The following is a 16,666-nucleotide window of genomic DNA, read 5'->3' as shown; positions in this document are numbered from 1 at the left end:
CCTTGGCTTCCTTCTTGTGGGTAGAGTAGAGATCATGTGTTGGTTTAGTGTTTGGCCCTTCTCCGTTATCACTGCTCTTTCCATCAGGATCTTTGTTAACCCTTTGCTCCCCACTGGTTATACAGGTGCAGCAGCAGAGAACATGTTAGGCAGTTTACTGTGCCTGCCAGGTTCAGGGTCAGTGCTTCTTGACCCCTGCACTGGTTCTACCATATCAGAGACAACAAGCGAAGCTTGGAGTGTAGAGGTATTGCCAAGTGACTCAGGTTAGTATGCCGTCATTGTTTGCTTTTTGATTTGCACAGAAGTTTTAAATGTTAGGTATCTTAATATCTCTATTATGTACGTTTTGTCAAGTGTGAGGCAGTCACATTGGTAAGAATTTCAAATGGATAATTAGGTTAAGGCATTTTCTGTCCATCAAGCAAAAATGCAGTGTTAGATGACATAGGTGAAGATGGCAGGTGCTTTTTGACTCTGTGTTTAGTTATTTGTAAGCATTTGTTAGCAACTCACCAGAGTACTGTGTGGGACATTGAGTTTAGTGTCTCCCACTAATTTGTCACAAAATAGGAATAGCAGTGCAACTTGGACCCTGAACAGTTGGATATCTGGTAAGCATGCCCAGATTTATCCTAGGGAGAACTTGACTCTTTAAAAGATACCTAATGTTTTTTTGATATGTACTGAAATTGAGACTTTCGAGTCCTGAGAATTATTTTGTGCAGGATTATAATAAATGTATGTGCTTTCTCTTTTCTTACATATTGCATTTCTACTTTTCTAATTATGAAGATAAATCTTTGCTTTCAGTTTAATGTCAGCTACCAAAATGCAGACTTAAGTAACTGTATGTCTGAGTTACATTCTTTGTGATCTACTTGGCTCAAGAATAATTGTTTCTCATATGTGTCTTATAATATTAATGCATCCAGACATGCTAACCTTTACATAAGGATTGACAGTAGGGTTCGCTTATGATCTAGTGAGCATCCATAGGAGTTATTTTTTAGAAAATGGTTGGTTTAATGCTAAACTATTCTGTATTTTCTGGTTGAGTTTACTTGTTAACCGACAGCATACTTCAGGAGATTAGTGATCTACAGGCGGAGTTTTCACCTTGGCACGACAGACTGGCCTATATTGGGATGAAAGTCACAACCTCAACTTCTTTAACACTTGATCTGATCAGCTGTGCTAACTGGCCCAGACTTAGAAATTTGTTTACAATGATTTCATTCATGCTCTGGTAGCTTTCCTCATCTGGGTCACAAGCTGAAATTGTGGCATACTAACAGAGTCACTAATGTGGCACCTCGTGTCTTCTATTTAGAGGCCCCGGATCTAAAGCAGGAGGAGCGTCTCCAAGAACTGGAGAGCTGTTCCGGACTGGGCAGCACATCTGATGATACGGATGTCAGGGAGGTCAGTTCCCGCCCCAGCACACCAGGCCTCAGTGTTGTGTCGGGTATGTCTGTCTTGTTTTAAGGAATAAGGATTGCAAGGTGTGTTCCCACCTCCCCATTGATAAGGTTGATAACAGAGAGAGATGTTTTATTTAAGAGTTGGGGGATTTCCAGTTAACAAAATTGTTTCTGTGGGACCTTAAATCTGTGAGAACTTAATGTGTGGCTCTGTAGAGCCTATCGGACTAATTGGCAAACACAATTCTGTGTGTTCTCTCTCTAATTCTATCTGTTCTTGGTAGCCTCTGCTACTGTATTTAGATACCACATGATACTTGTGATTATGTTGTACAAATGAAGGCAAACATATTTAGGTAGTACAATAAAAAGAATATGATCCCCAATGTCTCACATGTGTAGAACTGGGACACAAAAAATTTGAGAATACTTACCTTTGTCCAAACTTCATATACTTTTTGTGTGGTTATTTTGTTCTTCTTGCTATTAATTTTTTACTTTATTTCTTTTAAAGGCATAAGCGCAACCTCTGAGGATATTCCCAATAAGATTGAAGACCTGAGATCTGAATGCAGCTCTGATTTTGGAGGTAAAGATTCTGTCACTAGTCCAGACATGGACGAAGTAACTCATGGTAAGAAGGAGAAATGAGAGTGACTTAAAAACAATCCCATTCATGGGTGGCGCTGGCAGTCTTCCATGTCTGCTGGGGATAGTACCAGATGTTCTAGCGTGATTTGGATAGAAGGCCTTGAGAATTCAAAACGAAATGGGGTTTGGTTAGTCCCCTTTAGGAATGAGTCGTAAGGAGACAGTTCCATGTATGCAGAAAGTCCTGTGCTACTACTGGCATTGATCTGGTGTTGGTGTTCTCCATAACATTGACACTGGTGTTCTCCGTAACATTGACACTGGTGTTCTCCGTAGCATTGACACTGGTGTTCTCCATAACATTGACACTGGTGTTCTCCATAACATTGATTTGGCAGAAAACAAGAAACAAGCTGAGAATTGGAAACTAGAATTGCTACATGCATTTTGATGCAACCACTCAGAATTTATGCAGCTGGATTTTTAATCCTCTAAAGCATGTGAAATAACTTGAAACTCTAGAAATACTAGAACATAAAATCTCTTAGAAGATTTATCCTAAAGAATTTCTCATATAAGATAATGAAACATTCAAAAACTGATCATAGAGAAAGCACAGGAAAGAAGTACCAAAATGCTAGCACCAGTTTTATGTACCGAGTACTGGGTTTTTAGGTTCTTTTTCTTTTTCATAAAAAAATTTTTGTTTGTTCTAAACCAAGGCTTCTGATCCTCAACACTATTGGCATTTGGGGCCAGGTAACTCTTTTGTTATGCAAACCTGTTCTGTGCATTATAGGATGTATAGTGGCATCTCTGGCCTCTACCAGGAGCACAGCACCCCTCTTCTTCCTCTGTGGTTGTGACAACCAAAAATGTCTCCAGATAGCACCAAATGATCCCTTGGGGCATCAAGTAGCCCAATTTGAGAACCACTGTTCTAAGTGAGCAGTTTTGGGAGTATAGTCTCCATGGACCACTAAGGGCCCTTAGGAGGACCCTTTGGGGGTTGCAGGGTATGAGGTCAAAACTGTTTTCATAAGAGTAGAAGGTTGTTCTTTTCTCTCTGTTGACATTGACACTGATGATACACAAGCAAAGGTGGGTTAATCTGCTAGGGCCTTAGCATGAAGCAGAGCAGTGATAGCAGACTGTGTTAGTTGTCACTGTATAGTCTCACAGACAAAGAAAGCTTTACTTACAGTGCCTTTCATGAAGCAGTAAAAATTATTTAATTACATCTCAGCCCTGAGTACACATCTGAAGAAATAGGAAATACCCCTAACACATTTCTGCTGTTCTCTATAAGCACTATGATCCTGTTTTCTTTTCTTTTTTTTTTTTTTTAACTTATTTCTGAGAGAGAGAGAGAGAGAGCGCGCATGAACAGGGGAGGGTCAGAGAGAGAGGGAGATACAGAATCTGAAGCAGGCTCCAGGCTCTGAGCTGGCTGTCAGCACAGAGCTGGACATGGGGCTTGAACCCACAAACCGTGAGATCATGACCTGAGCCGAAGTCGGACGCTTAACCGACTGAGCCACCCAGGCGCCCCTGTAAAAGTGTCTTAAGACCAAAATTTTAGAACCGATTTTCTTAGCTGCCTTTTATAACAATACACTACTTTTATAATTTTGATAAAGTAAGGTAAATATAAAGACATAGAACAAAAGAAGAATCAAAAGGCATAAAATCCAAGTACTAGCTTCATTATCATGAAAGAGCTCAGACTCAAAAAGTTTAGAATAATAATTTTCTTTTATATATTTAAGGATTTTAGCCTCTGCATACTTAACTGTTTTAATATTTTCTGATTTTGGCTGTGTGGACTTATGCTTAGAGGAGCCATATTTACTCTGTAGCTGAAAATACTTCCAAGTTTGTTTTGTGGTGTAATGTAGTAGTATTCATTTTTGTTTTGAGTTCTTTTATAAATTGTCATTTGCTGAGAGCAATATTAGAATTTCAGATTTTACAACTTTTTATTTATACTCCTAGGTAATATTGCCCTTATTTTTATAGGTAGAAGGAAGGTGAGGCTCAGGGCAGTTGTGACATTCTGAAGATTTTGATGTGATTTACATTTTTGGCTCTACTCTTTGCATTAAATATAATCCAGTTTAGGGGCGCCTGGGTGGCTTAGTCGGTTAAGCGTCCGACTTTCGCTTAGGTCATGATCTCGTGGTTCGTGGGTTCGAGCCCCGCGTCGGGCTCTGTGCTGACTGCCAGCTCGGAGCCTGGAGCCTGTTTCAGAGTCTGTGTCTCCCTCTCTCTCTGACCCTCCCCTGCTCACGCTGTCTCTCTCTCTCCTAGAAATAAATAAAACATTAAAAAAAAAAATTAAAAAAAAATATATAATCCAGTTTGGCCACTAAAAGTAATTAACATGTGGATGCTAGATCACTTAAATGTCATTAAAACCCCATGTCGGTAGATAAAAACATAGGATGAATTTGAAGTAATCAGAATATGTTTATTAGATTCTTTTTTTTCTTTTTTTAAAATGTTTATTCATTTTTGAAAGACAGTGTGCATGAGCAGGATAGAAACACAGAGAGAGAGGGAGACGGAGAATCGCAAGCAGGCTCAGTGCTATCAGCTCAGAGCCCAAAGTAGGGCTCGATCTCCCAAACTGCAAGTCCATGCCCTGAGCTGAAATCAAGAGCCAGATACTTAACCACCTGAGCCACCCAGGTGCCCTGTCTTTTCTTTTTTTTTAAAATGTTTGTTTGTTTAGAGAGCTATAAGAGAGAGAACCAAGCAAGCAAGGGAGGAGAGAGAATCCTAAGCAGGCTTCTCCCTATCAAGGCAGAGCTCAAAGCAGGGCTCAGGCTCATGAACCATGAGATCATGAACTGAGCCGAAATCCAGAGTTGGATGCTTAACTGACCGAGCCACCCAGGCACCCTACATTCTTTTTCTCTTTCTTTCTTTTTTTTTTCTGTTATGCCCTTCAAGTTTTATTTATCAGAAAAGGAAAACTATGCAAGAATGCTAGAACCTTTTTCACTGTGTAGAAAGTCACTGAGTGATGAGTTCTGATTTGGTCTTACAGTTTGCCTGTTTGTTTTAGGCGCCCACCACCTGACCTCTCCTCCTTCTCAGTCAGAGTCTCTACTTGCCATGTTTGATCCACTGTCTTCACATGAAGGTAAACTAGTCAAATGAGCTTTTTGACTCTTACCCTGGGCAGGACAACAGAAGCCAAATCCTTTGTTAATGCCTTTTATGGCATTATAACGCCTAGTTCTGTCTCAGCTGCAAAGTTTTTTTCCTCTGTTCCAGGGGCTTCTGCTGTGGTAAGGCCAAAGGTTCACTATGCCAGGCCATCACATCCACCACCAGATCCCCCAATCCTGGAAGGAGCTGTGGGAGGAAATGAGGCCAGGTTGCCAAACTTTGGTTCCCATGTTTTAACCCCAGCTGAGATGGAGGCATTCAAGCAAAGGCATTCGTACCCTGAGAGATTAGTTCGCAGCAGGAGCTCTGATATAGTCTCGTCTGTCCGGCGACCTATGAGTGACCCCAGCTGGAACCGACGTCCAGGGAACGAAGAGCGAGAACTCCCTCCAGCCGCAGCCATTGGTGCTACTTCTTTGGTGGCTGCACCTCATTCTTCATCTTCATCCCCGAGTAAGGACTCCTCAAGAGGAGAGGTATGGGACACAGGCCATATTGAAGAATTTTGCTGATTGTGGTCAGCTTTAGAGTTCTGTCTGTCTGCCTGTTTTGGTATCTGAAATTAACGTGGTATATATAAGTCTAAGAGGAAGGATAGACAGTAGTCATGACTAAGGGTGATCTGTCTGTCTAGTTTGTCCACAGCTGTAGTCCATGGGAAACCTGTGCCATTTTGCTTTTGTAGTAATGTATTTTGCATTTTTATGACACTTTTAACTTTTCTGCAAGAATTTTTTATCTGATTTCATTTAAACCTTATAGTTTCCTTCTGAGATGAGAAAGTAAGTGATTTGTCTAAGGTCACATGATAGGCTGGTTAAGGAATTAACAGTCTCTGCTCTTTGACATGTGATCTTAATAACTCATAATTCGTGATCAAAACATGACCTTTGAAGTAGGTGGGATCTGGGTTTGAGTCCCAGCTATGCCATAGGCAGACTGTATAACTTTGAGGAAGATGGGGAGATAACCTTTTTTAGCCCCTTATTTCTCATCTATAAAAAGAGCATAATAGCAGTATTTATCTCCTAAGGCAACTCTGAGGTTTAAATGAGACAATATATATCCATATACTCAGTATTTGTCACACAGTACATACTCAGTTTTATTACTACTGCCACTGCTGTCATCTCTGCTACCCCTCTAGACTTTATTTGCATTCCACTTACTCCTTCCATAAATATTTATTGAGTGCCTACTGTATGCTAGGCTCTGTTTTAAGGTTTCAGTTTATTAACAGTAATGAGATAGTACCTGCCTTCAAGCAGATCATAGTCTGGTGCTTAAAAGGTGTACTTCCGTGTTTCAGAAGTTGCCTGTACAGCAATAAGAACAGTTTGCTTTTAAGACAAACAAGAGTGGTTTTTGTATTTCACAGACAAACTGAAATCCTTTTCATAGTAATTTATCCTGCTGTCCAACTCCAAATAAAGCATCAAACTTTTTCTACAGACTGAAGAACGCAAAGATAGCGATGATGAGAAATCAGACAGGAACAGACCTTGGTGGAGAAAACGTTTTGTTTCTGCCATGCCTAAAGGTAATTTTATAAAATATTAGAATTATATTAGCAACGAGAAGCAAAGCCCCCAAAACTCTTCCAGAGAACCAATATGTCAGCTCCTCTTTGAGGCTTGCTGGGCCTAAGTTTCTAGCTGTTTTGAGGGTATAGAAAATGGTTTCACTCCGGAGAATGCTAAGGCAGACCTTTAGAAATGATAGTTCTTGTTCTTTGCATGAAGTGGTAGTGGTTTCATACATGGAAGTCAGGCAGGTGATGGTGTTTAAATATATATTGTTGAAGTTAAAGATAGGACATTTGACATATGTGTTGCTAATAATTATTGCAGGAAAAAGGGATGCTATTGGTAACTAAACATTGAAAATTCGTCCTTTACCTTCTTGGAATAACTCAAGCTTCTTATGTTTATGTTCGTTGAGAATGTTTATATCCTGAATATTAGTGAGTGTTTATTTTGGAAGTCAGTTGTATAAAATCGTTTTATTTGCCTTTTTTTTTTTTTTTTTTTTTTAATGTGAATAGCCTGGCATTGTACCAGTAGACACTGAGAGTTGAGTTGGCAAAAGCATCTCTTCCTGCAAGGAGAGATCCTCCAGGGGTAAAGCTAGGGACTTCTGAAGGCCTCTTCCCGGCCCTGGGGTGCTCAGGAGATGAGGAACACTGCTTTCACGCCGCACTCAAGCCCACTTGATAAGGAGAGAATGAGACTCAGCTTTGAGTGTGTTGTTTTTGAGCAGAGGTTAAGAGGCAGTGGTTTTGATTTAGTCCCAATAAATTCGAATTAAATCATTCTTCCTGTGGCAGATGACCCCAAAGCTTCTGTAGGAACCGTCAATGCTATCTTAAGAACAATTATCAGTTGACACTCGGGATTTCTTAGCTTTTAAACTTTTCACCTTCCTTTCACTTAGAAATGTTGGCACCAGTTAATACTCCAAAATGACTGCTGTCTTCCGAGTAGTGCAGTATGTTATGTGTCACACTACTGACTTTATTTAATTTCCAGCTCCTATACCATTTAGAAAGAAAGAAAAACAAGAAAAAGACAAAGATGATCTGGGGCCTGACAGATTCTCAACACTCACAGGTTTGTAGACCATGGACTTCCTGGCTCCTTCATTCCCAGAGCACATATTTCATAACACTTTTTCTTGGGTGCCATAAGCGTTGCCTTTTTAGAAGAGTGTGTTTGTGTGTGTACAGTGGGGAGTATGTTCTTCATAGCTCTGTGGTACCCAGCTGGTGGCCGCAGTGAATCTCAGTGTGCTCTTCTGCAGCCTGCCTCCACCATCATCATCCTCATTATCATAACTTCTGTTTATGACGAGGCCCCTGATCCCGGGCCTCTAGGCACACTCTGCAACTCGACATGTCAGTGGGATGATGACACACAGTGCCTTTTAGGAAAGTGTGGTGATGGTTTTAGTGTGATGCATGCCACATCTTTGGAACATTGCGTAGTTTTCTCTAACATTGATCAGACAATTCTAAATTTATTTCCATCTATAGTTCTTGATTATTCAGGATCATAGTGAAATTGTGCTTTACCTAATCATTTCCTTTTTGTGTGATAAAATGTTCAAACAATATCATAAATTTATAAACTTTGCCAATTTTTTACAGCTTGAATCCTTTTCACATTGCTATCTGGCCCAAGGAAAATACACCTAGGGGTTGGGTTCTTACTTTATTCAGCATTTGTATTTTTGCAGCTTTCTGTTTGGCACATTATGAATGAGCACCCTAAAAGGAGTGAGTTTGAGAAGTAGTGTCAGTGTCCCAACCTTGAGTCTGATAGCTTTGTACTGTTTCCAATGACTGTAGAGGGAAATTAATTTCTCACCTCTTTTTTTTCCTTACCTTGATTTTCAATTACGTTATCCCACTAAGTTAAAATAAAGATTTTTTTAAATTAAAAAATGGAATAGGTTTCCAAAGAACATCCTCCTCAGAAAGCTCAGCATAGTACAGGTAGAATCCCATTTTAATGCATTTTATTCTAATATCCAGTTCCCTGTGGTTGGATGTATTTCCATGGGCTAGGGTACCCTCTGGTCCCGTGACTTCCTGGAATGAAGGGTTTTGGAGAGAAGGAGCTGGGCTTTCAGGCCATCACTCTGTGCTGACAGCCACCTAGCCTCTCTTATTCAGTCAGCAAATGCTTGTTGAACATCTGACTCGTGCCAGGCACTGTGCTAAGTGTTGGTATTTACTAAGTCAAATCACATGTCCCTATCTTCTTCAGGAACTTAAGTCTGTTTGAGAAGAATTGGAAACATTTATGTTTCCTGACCATGTTCCTAGTGTTAGAACACCACCAGTGTATATGGAGTGAAATTCTCTTAATGAAATCTTGCGTTTCTAAGATGTCAAATTAATAATTGGAGAAGTTATAAATTATTTTTTACTTGCATCTTTGGGCAAACATATTTCTTGGTTCTTGGTGCCTAATCTAGAAGCTAAGTAGGGTAAGTTTTTTTTCTGTAAGATAGTTCATTTTCTTTGTATTTGATTCAAGCAATTTAGATTCCCTACTCATGTAGAAATATTTCTACCCAGTCCTAATTAATTACCTGTTGAAATTATCATTAAATCCATTTTTAAATGTCACGAAAGGAAATTTTTTAACAGTCTTTCCATAATCCAGACTATTCTTTGTTTTTTCCCGTGTTCTTTCCCAGTCTTTCCATATTTGTATGTGGCTTTTTTCATTACTGAATCAGAGTGTGTATGTAACTTTGCACCCTTCTTTTACCAAATGTGATTTCATAAATCCTCTCCAGTTCCTACTGACTTGGTTGGTTTTTAATGATTTATATGGACTCACAGATAATCTGTCATAACATTTTATGGCAGTGTTCTCTTGCTTTTGGATACTTACATGGTATCCTGTTTTTTACTGTGAACATAATGCTCACAGCTTCGTATATATAGCATTTTTTGTTTGTTTTCATTATTTTCCTGGGATAAATTTCTTTTTTTTTTTTTTAATTGTTAATGTTTGTTTGAGAGAAAGAGCCAGGGGAGTGGCGGAGAAAGAGGGAGAGAGAGAATCCCAAGCAGGCTCTGCACTGCCTGCCATGGGGATTGATGCCATGAACTGTGAAATCATGACCTGAGCTGAGGTCAAGAGTCAGACATTTAACCTACTGAGCCGTCCAGGTACCCCTTCCTGGGATAAAATTCTTAAGAATGGCATAGAAATAGAGGTTATAACTGACATTGTGGCTTTCCCTTTGGTTAGCCAAACTTCATTGTCCCTTTTTCAGAATCCTCAACAGCACTCAAAACCAATAGCAAAAAGGTACTCCCCTTCCAAAGAAAGATTTTGTAATAAATGTTTTACCAGTTTACATTTTGAAGACCAGATTTTATTAGAACTCTTTTCTCATGAATTCACGTACCATTACAGCAGAAAGATTTAATTACTTTGGAAATCTTCTTTCTCTCTAATTTACTGCAATTATACAGACACATGGATACTAAATTTTATTTTCCATGGAAACAGAAGAGCCCATGAGCATATACTACTTAACCTTTCTGTATACCTGATTTCCTCCTCTAAAGAATGAGGGTGATAAAAGTACCTCCCTGTAGGGTTGTTGTGATGATTGAGATTGTTCGTATAAGGTGCTTAGCACAGTTCCTGGCATGCGGTAAGTGCTCAAGAAATGTTAGCTGCTATTACTATTAGCTGCTGTTAGACACACATATATATAATCTAGTGATTTTTTATGTGCTATGAGAGTTCTTGAAAAATGGGATTCTACCAGAATGTGGACATTTGTGGTTACCTGCTTGATCTAGATCTATCTCAGGAGTTTGCGTTTCACTATCGAACTTTTATTTTGTCCTGTAGACCTGTAGCAGCTCTTTGCTTTGATGACTGTTAATTAATGACTCTGCCGTCTAGGCTCCAGAAGCACATTTTGATTTGCTGATTGTGCTGTCAGGATAATGGTCCTGAAAGTAAACAGTGCTACATCTGTGATTGTGATAAGCTTTTCCTCCATATACCCCGGGTACAATTCCAGCACTCTCCCAAGTGGCTAGATTCACAAAAGTGCTCTCTTTCAGCGGCTTCAGTGTCGTGGTGAGATTTAGTGAGACAGGACATTAATATCTAAGTTTTGAAATGTGTAGAGAGAAAATGTCATACAGCAAGAATGGAGGAAGACATTTTTTATTATTTAAAAGGGATTAATTCTAAATTTGATACATATTTTTTTTACCCTTCAGCATGGAGATGTCTGAATAAATGAATCTACCTATAAAAATGCCTTGTTGGAAGTTCTGTTAGCATGCATTGCTAATAACAGTGACTTGAGTGTAAGCACTTTAGAAACCCATCATCCATTTAGTCTGCACTGAATTTCTTAACACTGTCATGCAGAATTTTGGCTATGATGAGAAAGTGGAGCTAATCCTCCCAATTGTGTGCTTTGGCAAGGCTCTCAGACCTAGAAATGGGATGTGCAGCTGCATGGTGCCTCTTAACATTGAGATATGTGCTCTTTTTAAGTCTCACCTCCTAATCCGTCTTTGGGATTATGCTACTGGTGTCGTACTAACATCAGAGTTGGTGCAAACCAAGGGGAGCTAATTCTCTCACTATCCTTTCCCCTGCAGATGATCCCAGCCCTAGACTCAGTGCACAAGCTCAGGTCGCTGAGGATATTCTGGACAAATACAGGAATGCCATTAAACGAACCAGCCCCAGTGAAGGAGCAATGGCAAACTATGAAAGTACAGGTGATGATCATGATAAAGGCTTGAATATAGTTAATCCTGAACAGCCTGGGGGTTGGGGGGGTGGGGTGGGAAAGGGGGGAGGGGCACCACCCTCCCACACAGTTAAAAATTTATATGTGACTTTTGACTCCCCCAAAATTTAACTGCTAATAGCCTACTGTTGACTGGAAACCTTAACAATAACAAATAGTCAGTTAACACATATTTTGTATGTTACACGTATAATATACTGTATTCTTAAAGTAAGCTAGAGAAAAGACAGTGTTGTTAAAATCATTGTTAAGGAAATACATTCACAGTACCGTATATATTTATTGAAAAAATCTATGTAGGGGCGCCTGGCTGGCTCAGTTGGAAGAGCCTGTGACTCTTGACTTTGGGATTGTGAGTTTGAGCCCCACATTGGGTGTAGAGATTGCTTAAAAATAAAATCTTGAAAAAAAAACTAAAGGAAAACAAACCCATGTATATGTGGACCCATGTATTTCATACCTGTGTTCAAGGGCCAACTGTACTAACTGTTATCACTGTGAAAAGGGGGGGGGTCTCAATAAAAAGTAGCTTTTTAATAGCTGCTTTGAATAGCGGTCAAAAAAATATGGTATAATCCCCACGATGAAGTAAAAGGAAAGAAAAACATATAAAAGCATAAACTGTATGCACATGTGTTTATGCTTATATGTGCACAGAGTGTTTCTGGAAGAATATCTGACAAACCTATAATGTGAGCTGGCTTGGGGAAATGCATAGGGAGCATAATGGGGAGCCGGAGTAGAGTAGAGCTTCCCATACTTATTCTGAAAAGTTTTAAATAACAGAAGAGTTGAAAGAATAGTACAGCGAAGGTCCATAGTTCCTCTACCTTTATCAGGTGTTAACATTTTGCCACATTCTGTCTGTATTTTTTCTTTTTTTCCTGAAGCATTTGAAATTATCTAGTAAACATATTTGCCCTACATAAGCACAGTATCTTTACTATATTAATGAACTTTTATTCCTTTTGATTTTATACATGAGCATATTCTCTAAATTGGTTAATTAGAAACATAAAAACAGCTGCAGGAACCACAGATCTGTTTCTGAGTTTGTCCCAGCTCATTCTTGGGTAGTGGGAAGGGCACTCAGGTCTCCTGGACTCCTTACTAGGGCACGTGGTTCACTTCAGCCACCAGCCAGCCCAAGGCTTTACAGCAAGCTGCTTTCTAATTGGGTGAGACCCCATGTCTATAAAATGAGAGTGTTTTATGAAGAATGATTTTTGAGGCCCCTCTTAGTTCTGTGGTTCAGTGAATCTGATTAGAGCATTATCTCTTAAGTCACAGACTTCTATTGTTTTGGGTTAAGAGTGGTACAGAAAGTAAAAATAATTTTATTCTCAACAACTGCTCTCTTGACCTATTGTCATTGCTATTAGCTTGTATAAATGAAATGTTTTTCCTTCTTTCTTGAAGCACTCTGGCTGTAGAGCAGAGTGCTAACTTACTGTTGAGTTGCTCTGATCACCTATTAGTGCTAGACTCCTAGGTTAACCTGCTTTTCCTCTCTGGGGGTGGGTTTGTATAGAGGTCATGGGTGATGGTGAGAGTGCACAGGACTCTCCTCGTGAGGAAACACTGCAGAACATGTCAGCCGATGACCTCCCAGACTCCGCGAGCCAAGCGGCCCACCCTCAGGACTCCGCTTTCTCATACAGGTATTTCTCTGATAGGATTTCAAGTTTGTGGGTTTGGACTTTCCATCAGCACTGCAGTCACTGCAAGTCACAGGATTCATTGAGCCACCTGGCGGCATCTGGGTGGCTCATTTGGTTGAGCATCTGAATCTTGATTTCAGCTCAAGTCATGATCCTGGGGTTGTGGGATTGGGCCCCACATCAGACTCTGTGCTGAGTGTGGAGCCTACTTAAGATTATCCCTCTGGCCTTCTCTTCCGTTTGTGCTCACTCTGTCTTTAAAAAAAAATTTTATATACATATATGCATGCAGAGAGAATGAATGAAATGCGGTTTCCTGAGAAACCTTTGCTTTACTTTAGATGCCATACATCAAAGACTTTAATTCATGGGTGAAAAAACAACCACCTTGTGTGCTCACAGGGACCACATAAGTCCTTTAAATGAAACAGGTGGCAGTGCCTTTGCAGACCCCAAGCTCCCCACCCACGTGGGAAATACTGGGGGAGACGGAGCAGGTGTTAGGGTCAGTCGCACTTTGAAGCAGTAGAGCGATAGAAAGGGCTTCTTGTCGAGTAGTGAGCTTGTCTTGTGGCAAGGTCAGCCTTTCTCAGGAGACATAGTGGACAGCGTTCTTAGTTTGGATGGTGAGATGGTTCTGGTAACTTCTTTGGTCCCTCCTGACCCTGGCATCATGGCCCTTTCTCATTCTTCTCCCGGTGGCCATCGTGGGACTCATATATGTTACAGGGTCCAGAAGGATTTATTTGATTCTGGTGACTACAGAATGGTCCTTGCCCAGAGCATTTTTACAGCCTTGCTCCTTGGGTAACGAGGAAGCCTGTTCCTTTAAGTGAGGTGTCAGTAAATGAAAAATGAATCTTTTATTTATTTCTGCTTGAAATATCAGAGCCTTGAGGTAACATATTAGTTTGTATAGTGAGTGTTCATAAAATGTGACCATCTCTGGATAAAGAAATTAAGATACTTTTGGTTCATTCTTCAGAGATGCAAAAAAGAAACTGAGACTTGCTCTTTGCTCTGCGGATTCCGTTGCTTTCCCAGTGCTAACCCATTCAACAAGGAATGGTTTACCAGACCACACAGACCCAGAAGGTAAGTTTTTCATGTATTTATGGGTTGGAACATATGAAACTACCTATATTCCTCTGTATTTAAGCTACGTAGCAATTCCACGTGGTTTATTTCTGCTGATCCGTGGTGGCGCAGAACCGGACATCCCAGAGGCTGCGGGATGGAATATAATGGAAATTCTCAACCATAACAGAATTCTTTTTGTTTGTTTGTTTAGATAATGAAATTGTTTGCTTCTTAAAAGTTCAAATAGCTGAAGCAATTAATTTACAAGATAAGAACTTAATGGCTCAACTTCAAGAAACTATGCGCTGTGTGTGCCGCTTTGATAACAGAACTTGTAGGAAACTGCTGGCCTCTATTGCTGATGACTACAGGTAATTACCCAGCTTCTTCACTTGTCAGCCTGTTTTCAGCTCCAAGTATCTTTTTTTATTTCACAAATGAATCTGGGCTTACTGCAAGGAGTTTGGCTGTTTACCTGGATGTGGATTTCCCAGGAACGCATTTGGATATTTATCTGGAAATATAGTTGTAAATGAGCAGTTCTCACTAACAGAGAAGTTCATTTTCCTTCAGCTTTGCACAGAAGCAGTGTTAGCCGAGGTGGGGCCAGGATAACTAGGATGTCCTTCTCCTTTCCTTCCGGGTAACAGGAAAAACTGTTTCCCGGAGTAGGGAAGGAATAGCCTAAAAATTGCTGCCCTCTCTCTGTGATTCTGCCAGACCTTTGCTAACAGTTTAGGAGAAGAATGTAATAGAGATCCTTGCAAAATGAAGAGGCCCCCAGACTTAGGGAATGGGCGCTCTAATGACTGTTACAATTAGACTATATGAGCAAATAGTTGATGATATGTTTAATGATCGAGTGGTGAATTAACCTATATTTTGTAGTTATTTTAGTCTTCTGTAGCACTCAATTTCCTGTGAAGTATGAGGTCCTATCCTACCAGCATGGAGACTGTGGGCCAATATAAAATAGACCAGTGATTCCAAGGGACTTAGTGACATTTAGGGAGTCAGGTACCTAAGTGTTCAGCCCAGGAGATGCTATTCTTTACAGATATGCAGAATGGCTCTGTTTCTTGAGCAGGCAGCATTATTAGTCCTTAAGACAGCTGTCTGCCGCCTGACGTGGCTGATTTGTAAAACCAAAGTCTGTGAGAGAAAGAATTAAGATTCCTAGTCTCCAAGAAAGTGTGCACTGTATGTATGTGATGGCCTGCAAAGCGTATTTTGTTTTAGGAAAAGAGCCCCCTATATTGCTTATCTCACTCGCTGTCGGCAAGGACTGCAGACCACGCAGGCTCACTTGGAGAGGCTACTGCAAAGGGTCTTGCGGGACAAAGAGGTGGCCAATCGATACTTTACCACCGTCTGTGTGAGGTTGCTGCTTGAGAGCAAAGAAAAGAAAATCCGGGAATTCATTCAAGGTAACTAAAGACCTTTAGATGAAGCATCTCTTTAGTCATGGATTCATGGGACATTTGGAAATTTTTGTTTTGCTAATTTGAGTATCTGCACGTCTACGAGTAGTCCCTTAAATTCCCGTGTGTTTTATGGATTCTTAATAATTAAACCTTAATGTCCAACCAATATATTCCATTTTTATCCTGGGTTGAATATCGATAGTTTATACAAAACTGGGGAAATTGGTTAGAGTTTTGGATCCTGTGTATATTTTTCTCATATTTAAAAATAAAGCATATTTGGGACGCCTGGGTGGCTCAGTTAGTTAAGCATCCGACTTGTGCTCAGGTCATGATCTCATGGTTTGTGGGTTTGAGCCCTGCGCCAGGCTCTGTCCTGACTGTTAGCTCAGAGCCTGGAGCCTGTTTCAGATTCTGTGTCTCCCTCTCTCACCCTCCCCTGTTCATGCTCTCTCTTTCAGAAATAAATTTTTTTTTTAAGTATTTTTTTTTAAATGTTTTTTATTTATTTCTAGGAGAGAGAGAGAGACAGCGTGAGCAGGGGAGGGTCAGAGAGAGAGGGAGTCACAGACCAGAAATAAATTTAAAAAACATTAAAAAAATTTTTTTTTAAAGCATATCATTTTTAAAAAGTTTTTAACTTTTTAATTTTTATTTTTTAAATTCCAGTCTAATTAATATGTGGTGTTTAATGTTAGTTTTAGGTGTACAATGTAGAGATTTAGCAATCCTATACGTTAGTCAAAGTATGTCATTTTTATATCGTTTTTGAAATTTTATCTTTTTTCTTAAATTCAAAAACAATTTTTTTTCAAAGTATGCCATTTTTATTTTTATTTATTTATTTTTTTAAATGTTTTTTTAATTTATTTCTAGGAGAGAGAGAGAGACAGTGTGAGCAGGGGAGGGTCAGAGAGAGAGGGAGTCACAGACTGAAACAGGCTCCGGGCTCTGAGCTGGCAGTCAGCACAGAGCCCGACGTGGGGCTTGAACCCACGAACCG

General features: G+C 39.9%; 1 protein-coding gene across 6 annotated transcripts in view; it reads left to right on the top strand.

The window, feature by feature from the left end:
* Nucleotides 1-16,666, top strand: part of GAPVD1 (GTPase activating protein and VPS9 domains 1) — a 68,022-nt gene that overhangs the window by 41,891 nt on the left and 9,465 nt on the right. For 2 of the 6 annotated variants that reach the window (XM_039239056.1, XM_039239054.1), the window contains exons 11-22: nt 126-266; nt 1,334-1,468; nt 1,939-2,058; nt 5,086-5,163; nt 5,298-5,668; nt 6,645-6,732; nt 7,721-7,801; nt 11,344-11,466; nt 13,030-13,159; nt 14,145-14,254; nt 14,451-14,610; nt 15,479-15,666. In XM_039239056.1, coding sequence (XP_039094987.1) covers nt 126-266; nt 1,334-1,468; nt 1,939-2,058; nt 5,086-5,163; nt 5,298-5,668; nt 6,645-6,732; nt 7,721-7,801; nt 11,344-11,466; nt 13,030-13,159; nt 14,145-14,254; nt 14,451-14,610; nt 15,479-15,666 — 1,725 coding nt within the window. The remainder of the gene's footprint in view (nt 1-125; nt 267-1,333; nt 1,469-1,938; nt 2,059-5,085; nt 5,164-5,297; nt 5,669-6,644; nt 6,733-7,720; nt 7,802-11,343; nt 11,467-13,029; nt 13,160-14,144; nt 14,255-14,450; nt 14,611-15,478; nt 15,667-16,666) is intronic. The other 4 variants (XM_039239059.1, XM_039239057.1, XM_039239055.1 and 1 more) reach the window with 3 other exon arrangements.

This window comes from Hyaena hyaena, unplaced genomic scaffold, assembly GCF_003009895.1.
Source record: "Hyaena hyaena isolate Hyena2069 unplaced genomic scaffold, ASM300989v1 scaffold_151, whole genome shotgun sequence".
NCBI classification, from domain to species: Eukaryota; Metazoa; Chordata; class Mammalia; order Carnivora; family Hyaenidae; genus Hyaena; species Hyaena hyaena.
Note: the sequence above shows the minus strand (reverse complement) of the source record. Positions and strands in the feature narration are given on the sequence as shown.